Source organism: Maylandia zebra, linkage group LG20, assembly GCF_041146795.1.
Source record: "Maylandia zebra isolate NMK-2024a linkage group LG20, Mzebra_GT3a, whole genome shotgun sequence".
Classification (NCBI taxonomy): Eukaryota; Metazoa; Chordata; class Actinopteri; order Cichliformes; family Cichlidae; genus Maylandia; species Maylandia zebra.
The window spans coordinates 1296853-1310000 of NC_135186.1; the positions used below are offsets into that span (position 1 = coordinate 1296853).

Consider the following 13148-nt stretch of genomic DNA (forward strand, 5'->3'; position numbering starts at 1 on the left):
CCTGATTAAAGAAGCCATAAACAAACGTTGTGTGAAGTCCATAACAGCGGCCTCGCTCAGACAGAATAAACACACAGCAACGGAGAGAGAAAATGTTTAAAAATAAAGACACACACACCGGTGAGTCATGGGGAAAAGGTTGAATGCAGCTCGGCTCGCCTGCGCTCTCCAACAAGCTCGTTTGGGAAGCCGGAGAAAGAGCGAGAGAGAGACGTTTCTGCAGTGCAGGCCAAGGCCTCCGCTGACAACTTGACGTATCGTTGGAAGGCACTGTGCTATGGCTTGTTTTTAAAATCAAATAACAGCTGTGGCTTTTTTAAACCATGATAATTATGATTGATGACTACCACATGTGCATTGTGTCGGCTGGCGCTGTGACGTGCAGATATTTTCAGCGCAAGTAAACGGCCGCAAAAGTAATGAGAAAGACAGCGCTCAGAAGATTTTGCAGGCTGTGGGAGTTTCACAATTAGAACTGTCCCCGTTTTACTGGCATCTCTAATGTGTGTGTGTGCGTGTGTGTGCTCTGTGAAAGAGAGGGAGAAGTCTGTGTATCAGTATCTATGTGCGCAGGACAATATTATTTCCATTTATAGGTGGCTGCGGTGTGTGTGGTGAGATGTCTGTCGCTCATTTTCACACCCCTATTGTTTCCCATTCAGCCTGCACATGTGGTGGGTGCAGGCCCTGGTTGCACTTTCACCACATCATACATGGACTCTGCTGGGACCTGGAAAGGGATTGCTGTGAGTGTGTGTGTGTGTTGGGGGGGATAGCGTGGAGGTTTCTTTTCTTCAATTTTCATGTGAGTATTCAGCAGGGAAACGTTCTGCCCTATCTTGGCCATCACGGCGTCAGAGAAACAGCCTGATATTGCTCGCAGGAAAACACATCTTTCAGCTGACAGAGGCGCACAGGCCATTGCCTTTCCTTAGAACTCCTGTTGCTGACTGACGAACTAAAGATTCCTCAGCGGCGCTGGGACGCATGCAGGAAAGCGGACGCGCGGAGACGCGCGCTCATCCGGCGCTCATCCGCAAACACACCCATAACATTTCTTTTTATCTCCTTTTTCTCTGACAAAGCCTGTGAGCTCTTCCTGTCTTCCCCCGGGGTGGGAACGGAACAGACGTGGATCTTCATGTGCACAGATGTGTGCATTTTTGCGTGTTTAAGCACGGTAACATGTGGAACTGAGAAGGGAAAAGAAACGGATACATTTTCCATTTCTATTTCTCCATCGTTCCGCAGTTTGCAGACACACAATGTTCTCCGACTGATGTGTGTACGTGTAGGCTCGTCTGTGTGTGACTGTAAGGGAGGAGGAATTGGCATCGGAAGAAAGGTAAAGCACTATCTGACTGCTTTGTGCAGTGATTGATAGAGTAACCATGGCAAGTCGCATGTCTTAAGGGAGGAACGGAAGCATGAAGAAGCAGGGGTACATTTCCATTCATCGGCCGTGGCCTTTTCAGTCCCTCCCTCACTCTCTCTTTCTCTCTTATGCCGCTCTATCCCTCACACTCGCTCTTTCTCTCCCCATCGCTGTTTCAGATTTCAACTCGAGCATGAGGTTACACTGTCCTGTAGCTAGAATAATGTGATTTATCATATTTCCACTTCCCCGTCAACAGAACTACTGAAGTATGTTATCGGCTCTGTGATCAAAGGCGGCGTGTGTGGGGGGGTGTGAATGTGCCCCTAGCCCCACTGTAACCAATTTCAAACTGGATGCATTTCTGACAAAAAGCTGGTGATTTAGCGCAGCAAAACAACTCGCCACATCATATGAAAATGCCGTTGTTTATTTTTAGGAACATAGACACCCACGCTACAGCCACAGGCACTCACACATACTCCAGGTGTGGGTTTTTTGTTGTTGCTGTTTTTGTGAGGAGGGTGATGGACCACCCTGGTGACTGAATATACCCTGAGATCAGGGCAGATATGATCAGTAGTCAGGTGCCTGTTTCTGGAAACATTGCTAAAATGTGTCAGTGAGAGAAAGAGAGCGTAAGCAGGGGGGTGATATGATATGATGCATTTCACATTGAGGCCATAGCTCCCCCCGCCCCAACCTCAAACAAAAAAAAGAAAGGGAAACCTGTATGAAAAGACTTGTGGTATGCTGCTGCTACTAAACCTTACAATTGCATACAAAATATTGAGAGATCTTTCACCTCCCAAAAAATCAGTTTAATCAGAGCCACACCATCATTATTTGTGCTTTCATCTCTTCCCGTTTGAATCATTGTAACAGTCTTTTTACTTGTTACAACAAAGCAGCTTTGGATCGCCTTCAGGCTGCAGCAACAGAAGATCGCATATCACTCCAGTTTTGCCTTCTCTTCAATGGTTGCCAGGAAATTTTAGGTTTCACTTTAAAATGTATTTTTAACTTTTATGACCCTACATGGTAAAGTTCCCCAGGATATCGCTGACCTGCTGAAACCTCATTCTTCTTCCTGAGCTCTTGGTTCTTCAGGTCAGAGGTCGCTACTGGTCCCATGTGCTCAGTTCAAAACTCGTGGGGATCAGGTTATTCAGGCAGTGGCACCAAGGTTGTGTAAATCTCTTTGCACTTTACAGAGTCCACCGACTCTTAAAAAGCGGCTGAAGTCAAGCTTTTAATTAGTTTCTTGTTTTACGTTGTATTTGATTGTTTTACGTTGTTTTCATATAGTTTTGCCTCTTGTTTTATTGTGAAGCACTTTGTGATTTTTATCTGTGAACCGTGCTTTATAAATACATTTTACCAACTTACACTCTGTGGTGTTTGTTTTGCTCTCGCTTCCTTTTCTAGTCTGTCTCTCTTTCTTTTTTGCCTCCCTGCCAATCCCAATCTCCCTCGCTCAGGTGGAAGTTCTTAGCAAACAAACAGCCAATAATGGCAGTAAGCGCTGCACCTTTGAAGGTGGCTTATATGTGAGGAACATTAGAGTAACAGAACCTTAGTGGAAATCAACAACCTAGAGTTCTGCCCTGAGGGCAGGAGTTGTGCATTAGGGCTGCTTGAGCCACACCTTGGCTGTCTTTCACAGCGATTAGAACTGTAATGTCTTCAGTTAGATTCAGTCTGATCCTCTCCGCTTAGTTCTTTGAAACAGTTAAGGCACGATGAAAGAGGATCTTTTATTCCACACAATGCAACTGGTAGTCAGTGCTTGGGCGCCGCCTTAAAGAGGGTCTAAATAGTTGTGTGCATTAGTGTGTGAGTGTGTGTGCATGTGTGTATTGTATGCAAGGGTGAGGTCTAAGTGTGTTTGCTTTTTTTCTGTCTGAATAGACTGACTGCTTTGGCATTCAGTTTCTCTCCCGGTCACACATGAGGTTGCGCACACACACACACACACACACACACACACACACACACACACACACACACACACACACACACACACACACACACACACACACACACCCAAGAGTCAGGAAGGAGGGCACAATGCTGTCCTCCCCTCCTCCTTTCTCTAAAGATGTGTTTTTTCTCCCTCTCTCCCAGACTTCCTGGGAGGGGTACACTGCCCTTTGTGTCCGAAGGCACTCTCTTTTTATCTTTCCCTCTCTTATTCTCTCATTCACGGGGGACAAAGAGCAAGAGGGCGAGGAGAAGTTTTTCACCTGGATGAGGAGGGCCATGGGGAGGACTCTGCAACAAAAGTGCAGAGAAACAGAGAAGGAGGGATGAAGAGAAAAGAGGAGATAATGAAACAGAAAAGGGAGATGCTTCAGTGTGTTGTGCTCTTTTCTGCTTGCTGCGGTTAAGAGGAGAATGACAGGCGGATGTCTGGGTGGAGAGAGTAGCTGTTTAGTCTGAGGCCATGTCATGGGAAACATACTCGTGCCCTCTGGGACTTCATTCAACCCCTGGTATACTGCACACGCACATAAACACGTGCGCATACACACTTCATGTGCGCTGCCTGCCCTCACACACACACACACCCTGTCATGAGATTGGGGGCGGGGGGGGGGGGGGGGGTGTAAGGTCAAGCACTTCAGTAATGGAACAGGAAGTGTTGGAACAGTCGGCGCTACACAACATACAACTGCCTCCAACATGTGGACAGGAATGACAGGCAGCTGTTGTGTAGGCCAAAGCTTTGGAAGGCAGGAAGGCATTCACAGCCCCCCCCCCCCCCCACTCCACTAATGTGTTGTTTTGACATGTATATTTTGTCTAGTTTTCATGCGTGTTTGTCACATGATGTACTTTTTTTAATCAAAGCTATGAGTTTTTGCAGCATTAAAAGTTAATAGCATGCCAATGAACTCTTTAAAAAATAGTAAACGTGTGGAAAAGGGTAGCAAATTTTATCGCTTCCTGAATGGGTATCTCTTACAGAGGTGTCCTCCCCCCCTTCTGCATTCTGATTCAAGGCAGATTCGCAGCAGTGGACACAACAGTAAATGAAACCCGATGAGTATTAGTGTCAGGCTCTATTATGACTTCATTTGGTTGAATGGCAGAAACAGGAGGACACTGGATCTAGTTAGAAGGCTGCTCAAATCCACTGCTGGCCCAAAAGGCGCTCACAGATCCACGATCAGGTCATCTGCTCCATATATTAAAGAGTACCCACGGATAACATCTAGAACTCAACTTAGATCAGCGCGTGATGAAATCTTACCCCACACTGCTGAAGACATGTGGCTGCTGTTGGTTTAAAGAGATTTAGTTTGGCGTCTTGCCATTCATGTAAAAAGTCCAGATTTCCTCTTTTGCTCCTTCTCAGATATGTAATCGAGACTTGAGTAAGCCTGACAGAATTCCCCCCTCCCCTCTTCACAGCAGATGGAAAATTCACCTGTGAAGTCCAGGCTTAGGAAGAATAATGATGTAGTCTTACCAATAATTATGCAATCCTGCTGAGCTCACTGCTGTTTCTGCATTCAGATCAGTCAAACTAACCCTCAAATATTAGACGTCCTGAGAAAAGATTTCGTCGTTCTTTATCCCCCCCATCATTAATCTCTCAAACTTCTGTTTTCTACATCCCTGCTTTAATTTCTTGTACATTCTTGTGCAATATCCCCCTTTGGCTATGCTACTGTATTTGTGTTTGTGAGCGTCTGTGTGTGTGTGCGCACATTTACATGTGTCTGTAAAAGCTGCTTTGTTCCCTTTAGTTAATACTCCAGTCTACCATTCAACCTTATCCCAACTAGCACTGTAGTGACATCTCTGCTCTGTGAGATTCTTTGATGCATTAACCATCATTAAGTGAGTATGTGCGTGTGCGCCACTATTGCTGCCTGTGTGTTTCCTTGTGTGCAATGCCCACATAGCAGAATTGTTATGGCCCCGATCTGGCCCACACAATGTGCTTACACATGGCCCACATACCGCAAAGAATGACGGCTCTTTGGTGGCACAGATCTGGTTTGCTAGAGATGGCTCACACATGGGCCAGTTGCAAACACACTGGTGGTCCTGTGCTGGCCCACATGTGGGCCACCTCTGGCCAACCTGATCTGGGCCACCAAAGGGCCGTCATTCTTTACGGTATGTGGGCCATGTGTAAGTTGTGTGCAGCCACGGACCAGTTTCAAGCACACTGCTGGCCCTGTGCTGGCCCTAGATGTCAGCTTAATCAAGCCATGTAATAACATGTGCCGGAACATAATAGTGCCAAAGTAACATGACGAAACTGTTCAGATTGTGAATGGACTGATTCTTATATAGCGCTTTTCTTCTCTCCCGGATTACTCAAAGTGCTCTATCCAACATGCCGCATTCACCCAATCACACACTTTCTCTACACCAAGTGCTTCCTAACTACATTCATACACAGACTGGCAAACTGGAGGAGCCAGGGATCGAACCACTAACCTTCCAATCAATAGGTGACCTGCTCTACCTCCTGAGCTACAGCCACCCGCTGGTAATGATGAGTAAACCGTCACTAGGTTTTGGATAAAGTGTGCACTCACAAACATGTCAAATCTGCATTTGAAACGTTGGCTACCATAGCAGTATAGTATCACAACATGGCATTTGGGTCTTCTAACTAAAATAGGAAAATAAAAACATAAATACTGCCATCATTGCCAGACCTGGCCCACATCTGGTTGACATACACCCTGCCATGACACCAGTCTGTCAGCAGTGCTAGCTTGATGCCAGATCCAGGGAAGACCTGTTTTCTATGGGCCCAGGCCACATACACCAAACCACAATTGGGCCAGATGTGGCATGCCATCACATAAATAGTGGTGTCATTGCCAGACCTGGCACACATCTGGTTGACATACACTCTGCCATTACACCGGTCAGTCAGAAGCGCCAGCTTGATGCCAGATCTGGGCCAGTCCTGTTTTCTATGGGCCTAGGCCACATAACCCAAACCACAATCGGGCCAGATGTGGTATGCCATTGCATGAACAGTGGCATCATTGCCAGGCCTGGCCCATATCTGGTTGACATACGTCTTATCATGCCAGAAGTCAACCAGCAGTGCCGGCTTGATACCAGATCCGGGCCAGACCTGCTTACTATGTGGGTGGAGGGTCTTGTGAGTACGTGCAAGTGTGTGTGTGTGTGTGTATGTGTGTGTGTGTTGTTTGAAAGGGCATTAAGTATCATTAGCTCTTACTAGTCATCACCTGCACACTGCCAGCCCCACATGAGCCACTTTGCTCTGCAGGTCTGGCCAACGATCACAAAGATAGGCAGACAGACTTTGAGAGATATGTCATGCACACTCTGCTGTCATCACTCATGTAAACATTCTCCCCCATGTCTCATCACAGGATCTATTATTTTAGTTTCCTATTAAATAAAAAAACAAAGTTACAAACTTTTTTTATGGGGGTTTAAAATTTAAAAAAGAAAACTGTAAAAAATAAAATTAAATCCAACTTTCTGCACAATCCATCTGAGCATTTTTTACTCTAGGACATAATCAGGTTATCTTAGATGTTTTAATCAGAAAAACACAGTTTTTGCTTCTTCAAATAGCCATTACATTTGTAGTTTGTGATAGGCTCATCTAAAAAGTGGGCCTTTCCTGAGCTGTTGTAACTGCATCTTCTTGCAGAAGTATAAAATCCTGTTTGAAATTCTTGTATTTTTAGGCAATAAACAGTTTCAAAATGTCTCATCAAATGCACATATGCCACATTCAGACACATAGATCCACATATGCATGGACATGCACTTGGACAGTTGGTGACATTCGGCGTGCCCCGTCCCAGGACAGGACAATGCCTTCTCTGTAGTGGAAAAGAGAGGGCTAGTGCACTTGCACAGTTTCATGCACATACAGTACAGACAGACGCTCATGCAAACACACACACACACACACACACACACACACACACACACACACACACACACACACACACACACACACACGTGCACTTGCACAGTTTCATGCACATACAGTACAGACAGACGCTCATGCAAACACACACACACACACACACACACACACACACACACACACACACACACACACACACACACGTGCACATGCACACAAACAAATATTCCCATGGATTCCCTGAGCTGGAAAGAATAGGAATCTGGGCCATGCAGCCAATCTGAATTCTCTCAGTCAGAAGCAGGCCTTCACCCCACGACCGCACATCACAGGGAGAACATTCCTAGCGCCCCGTGTCATACTTGCGTCACACTGCCATCACACGAAAAACACAGATTTACATATTCAGTCAGTGGGCCAACAAGGGCCAAACAGTTTAATTCAGTCCCCATAAGCCCATCATGTGCAGGCTCTTGTACACATAAACTACAAAAACCACTTTGCTTTTCTGCTCTCTGCCTCCTCCACCCTAGTTCCTTTCAAGATCTTGTGTCATGATTGCTTTCTACTTTTTTCTAAAGGACAGGATGTGGAGCGGTAGAGTACACTATGGCCTCTGTGTCTTCTTTGGTTGCTGTTCCTGAGGGAATTACCATTGTTTCCATTGTTTTTCTGTACCTGCCTACCTACCGTCTGTCCCTGAGCAGCGTTTAAAAGCCTCCCAGGTCGTTCTCAGGAAACCACAAACCAGTGCAGTTCCTTCACCCTTCTGGCATAAATATCACTTAGCAATCGGAAGTGGCTTTTTTCAGCCAGTGTTCGTTGCATGAGCTCCAGGGAATCTACTGTAGGAGAGCGCTGAGTTAACACTTTGAGGGTTTGAGTTGAGGAGAGGACAAAGGAGTTAATGAAGGATGAAGAGCATGAAAAGAAGGAAACTATGGTGCAGTTGATTTCTTCCTCTGTACAACTCTCTGATCACCATTGACAGCTGTTTGGCTTGTAGTCTAAACAGCTCCTCCCCAACTGACATGCACATTAACACCTTGAAGAAAAACAATGAAGTGACACCATCTGAGTACACACCCTGTGCTGTTCTTATTCCGCCGCCCGAAGGTGTAGCCATTGCTAGGTTTTTTCAATCAATCACTGCACAGGGATCACACATTTGCACTGCGTGAGCAGACCAACACCTGTTCTGTAGATGAATAGGCGAGGTGGGGGGGGGGCAGGAGAATGGCCTAAATGAGGTAGGAGGGGAGTGTAGTTGAGGCAGGGTGCTACCGTAGATGTCTGGAGCCAGGACACTGATGCTGGCGCTGATATCTTCTCTGTGAGGACCCTCCACTCTTTGTACACACACTTGAGCACACACACACACTCACACACACTTGAGCACACACACACACTCACACACACTCGAGCACACACTCAAGCACGCACACACACTGTTCTCTTTTTTCTTCTATGCACTTATTTCTGCTCTCTCTCTCTGTCAAATACATTTTCTGTTTTCTCTCTGTTTCTTGCAGACATGATGTTTACAGTGTGAGCTCCGGTCACTCACGATAGGAATCATTCCATCAACATAATGGCTAAATGACACGCACACGACTGCTACTGCCACGGTCACCACACAGGGCAGGATGTTGTCCCCTGCATGCGTATATATAGAATGTGTCTGTGTGATTTTTATTTATTTATCTTTTTGCCCCTGCTAAAGCAGAGTGTTCAAAGCTGTCCAATGCACATTTATTTCTGTGGCACCAATTGGTTCCCTTTTAATCATATTTTTATCTCTCCATTATTCTTAGATTCTTGCTTCACCTCCACTGGCTAGAAAAAAATCCCCTTTGCAATCTGGGTGGTCTTCACACACAAACTCACACACACACACACACAAACGCGTGTGCACATGCAGGCGTGCTCACACACTCCTCAGTTTTCCTCTGTCTGGTAATGCGCTAGCTGTGGTTTCCTGGCCCCAGCCAAAACACTGTTAGAAGTTCACCGCACTTACCGCTACCACTAGGCATCACCTAAATGCTTCTCAACTCCGGTCCAACCCCAGACCCAAATACACTCTTTTCCACTTACGCTCACACTGTTCAAGTAAGTGGAAGACGTGTAAACATGCGCACCTGACAACCGTAGAAACAGAGAGTATAGAAATATTACCGGATATCATATTAAACAGATAACGAGGGCATTAAAAAACATTGCTTTAACTATGTATAAGTCTATAGGTGGAAAGCCAACTAATTCACTTGCTCCTAACTAAGATTTGTGGTAGTCACACTACTCACCATCCTTTATGGCGTTTGACTTGTTTGCTGCTACACTTTAAACCACACAGGTCTCCAAACTACCGTACACGGTGTTCTCGCACTCAACACACATCCACACACACTCACAGAGACAAGCACCCCGGGGCACTGCCTTTCCTTCCTAATGCGATATCAAAGAGAAGGTCTTTCAAATGATCTCACATGACAGCTCATTTCAAGCATTGCCCATGGAAACAATTATTGCCATAAATCTCTACCCACTCCGCTGCTAGCAGCTCCAAGCACCTTTGCCTCCCAGTGGCAACATTCTCTTGCAGAGTCAACCTGTAGTCGCCTCGGTGTTATGATTCAGAAAAAGAGAGAAAAATTTCCCTGATTACGACTTAATTATGTTTATGCCTATATGCAGTGGGGTCGTCCAAGTGTGCGAATAAACACTTGAAAATCGAGTGAATCATGCATCGCCTGGTTTCTCCTCTCAAGTCGCTAGCATGTGCATTTCGGCTCACTTTGAAGAGCTCTCCGATGACATGGCCGAATGATGTCATATACTTTCACAGAGTTGTGTGGATGTGGTTTATAATGTGGACTGTTCCCAAGCAAATCCCTGTGACCTCCACAGCCTACAGTATGTGCTTGGAGGCTAATCCAGAGTACACGTCGCAGCGGGGCGTGCTGGACAGTTCTGCAGATCCTGATGGGGATTGGACCGGCTCGCCGCTGTTGTAACCTTTTATGCTCGAGGATGAAATGAGAAACTCCAGCCTGCTGTGCTGGCTGCAGTTGTTTTCATGCAGTGTCTGAGTTTGGGAGAAGCTTGTTGTTTTGTTTGTGTTTGAAGAAGGAAACATTTCGTGTGCACTCTCCTGATTCGTTGTGGCATCTCTCCTGCCGTCCCACATTCCATCTTCTCTCTCCTCTACAACTAATGTGTTGACTGTGTGTGGGCGTGTGCGGTTGGTCACTGAGTTTATTTATCTTATTCTAAATCAGCCCTCAAACTCACTAATTGGTGCAGTTCCACCGTTAGGGAACGAGGGGAAATGAACAATTAAGCTTGTGTTTGTAGGAAATGATGTGTGTTTGTGTGTAGATCTGTATGTTTGTGTGTGGCTTGGGCGCAGCACTTAAGATGAGCGCAGATCTCCACTGAGGGAGTCTCATGTCATCATTGTTTTTGCTCTAGAGGAGGACTGAGGGGCTCAACGCGCTCCCTTTAAGATCAAGCCTGCCTTGGGTGTGTACGTGTGCTGACTTAGCTGTGTGACATGCAAGCATTGTTAGGCCAAAAGCCTGATGTTCTCATAGGTAGAGCGATTCCTGGACGCAGTAAGAGACCATATTTCACCACCATAAATGTGTTTTAACTTTCAAAAGAGCACAGTGAGATTTGGCCATCACAGGCTCCCATGACAGCACAAGAGGCGAGCATCATTCAAGCGGAGTTCTTTTATGCACCTCTCTTAAAGTCGTTTGCTACATAAACTCTTGATCTTTCTCCCCTCCTCCCGAATTCTGCTCCTCTGCTCTCGAAATACTTGCAGAGCCCCTAGTGAGAGCTTCTCTATCACGCCCTGTTTCCTGGATTTGACTTCTATGACTTTAGTATCAGTTATCACAAAGTGTCTGTAATCTGTCCTCTGAGGTCTTACGCAGTAAAGCAGTTAAAGATCTGGCTTTAAGCCACGACAGGGTGGTGTATGAAACTATCTTTTACATAATATTATGTCTAGAGCTTCTTATTACCCTTAAAGTGGCTGGAATTACATTTTTCATTGTATTTACAGCATCTGCCGTGCGCTCTAGCCAACGTATACGAATGAAATGAAAAAATGCTACTGTTCTTCGGTGTTTGGAAATGAAGTGTCACAAAGGAGTTATTTCATCAAGATATTTGTTTGAAAAAACATAATTAAATGAGCCTTTCCTGCACATGTTTCTGCTCTTTTCTTTGCCACTGTGCTTTTATTGCAACACAGTGTGACACAGAGTAGCGGCAAAGCTGAATGCTCAGCCTTTTACACGTTTGGACATCTGTGTTCAAACCCTTCTTGATTCACGCGCACACAAAAACATGCTTGTGTCAAGTGCTTGCAGCTCACACACATGCATGTGTATGCACAAACACAAAAGGCGCAGCATACACGTGTGCACACAAACACACAGTCGCTCTCGTGGCATGCCTCCAGTTGGAGCTCAGAAACCTGACACTGAAAGTGGTCCAGTTATTTTGCCATAGTGGGCCAGCACACACGCTCTCTCGCTCCCGTGCATACACATGTTCCCGCCTGTCCATTTTTATCTGCATGTGGGCTTTGCCAGTGCTTCACATCCAGCCAGCTGTTGCCCACTGCTCTATTTTTACAAAATGATGGAATACCAGCCACATCTCGGCAGCATTAATTCATTTTTCAAACAACACTGAAACAAATGGGTACCAGACCGAGGTGAGTGAGAGGAGGATTGAAGATCAAGGTTAGGACTCAAAACACGAGGAAGATGATTAGTGAGGTAAAGGAAACACAGGGTGAAAAACTTAATAAAACAACCAGAGAGTCCTTTGTTGTTCCAACAGTGATGTGTTACTCACAGGTATGTGGTCAGCGGGCTGAGGTTGGCTGGCACAGATGATAGTCCCATCTCTGAGCAGTCAACCATGATAAAGATCCCGTCTTCTTCACAGTGGCACGGAGATGGGCACATTGTTGCCGCTGTACCCTGTCTGTCCTGGATCCGTCCGTACCCCCACGCTCCGGGGGCGGACCCCCAGACTCCTCCGGCCACACAGAGAAACAGAAGCACAAGAGGCATGTCTGGCTGACCACCTGTCTGCATCTGCACCTGTGGAGTTTCCCGACTTGTCTCACTCTTTTCTAAGATGCAGCGCTGATAAATGAGGAGTTTCTTCCCTTCTAAGTACTCCGTCGCTCTTCTAATGCCCCTTCCTATCCTTTTCTTCACTGCAGGTTGTCCGCACTGTAAATCTGTCCTGTCAAGACACTGACCTATTCATCTCTGTTTATTTACCTCTCTGTCACTACTTCAGTCCCATTGGCTCAACTTTATCTAGCTCCTCTTCCCTCTTGTCTGTCTCCTCTGACTCTGGCCTTGCCTTTTCACTGTCTTTCTCTCCTTGTATATATGTCTCTCCCTCTCTCTTTCTCTCCTTGTATGCATCTCTTGCTCTCTCGGTCTCTCTCTCCTTACCTATTGTAGAAGGAGCGCATGAGTTGTGAATGAGCTACACTCATTGGCCCACAATTTAGTGGGAGGGACCCGCGATTCTCAAACTCTTCCCTCTCGTTCTCCCTCTCTTCCCTTTCCCATTCTTTACTCAGGCTGAAGAGAAAGGGTGAGCGTGCAGTTTGAAGAAGGGAAAAGGGGAGAACAAGGTAACTGCAGTACGGTGCAGTACAGTGCAGTACGGTGCAGTACAGTGCAATACAGTGCAGTACAGTGCAGTACAGTGCAGTACAGTGCAGTACAGTGCAGTACAGTGCAGTACAGTGGTGTGCGACAAGATTGATTGTGAGGCCTTATAAAGCCCCTGTGAGGGAAACTTGGGAAAAATGAGGTATTGTTTTCAGTTGATATA

General features: G+C 46.0%; 1 protein-coding gene across 1 annotated transcript in view; it reads right to left on the reverse strand.

Moving 5' to 3' along the window:
• Positions 1–12735, reverse strand: part of lgr6 (leucine-rich repeat containing G protein-coupled receptor 6) — a 38647-nt gene extending 25912 nt beyond the window's left edge. The window contains exon 1 of the mRNA XM_076878243.1: positions 12144–12735. Within this exon, the coding sequence (XP_076734358.1) occupies positions 12144–12388 (245 nt within the window). The 5' untranslated portion in view covers positions 12389–12735. The remainder of the gene's footprint in view (positions 1–12143) is intronic.
• Between the last annotated feature and the right edge of the window lie 413 nt (positions 12736–13148).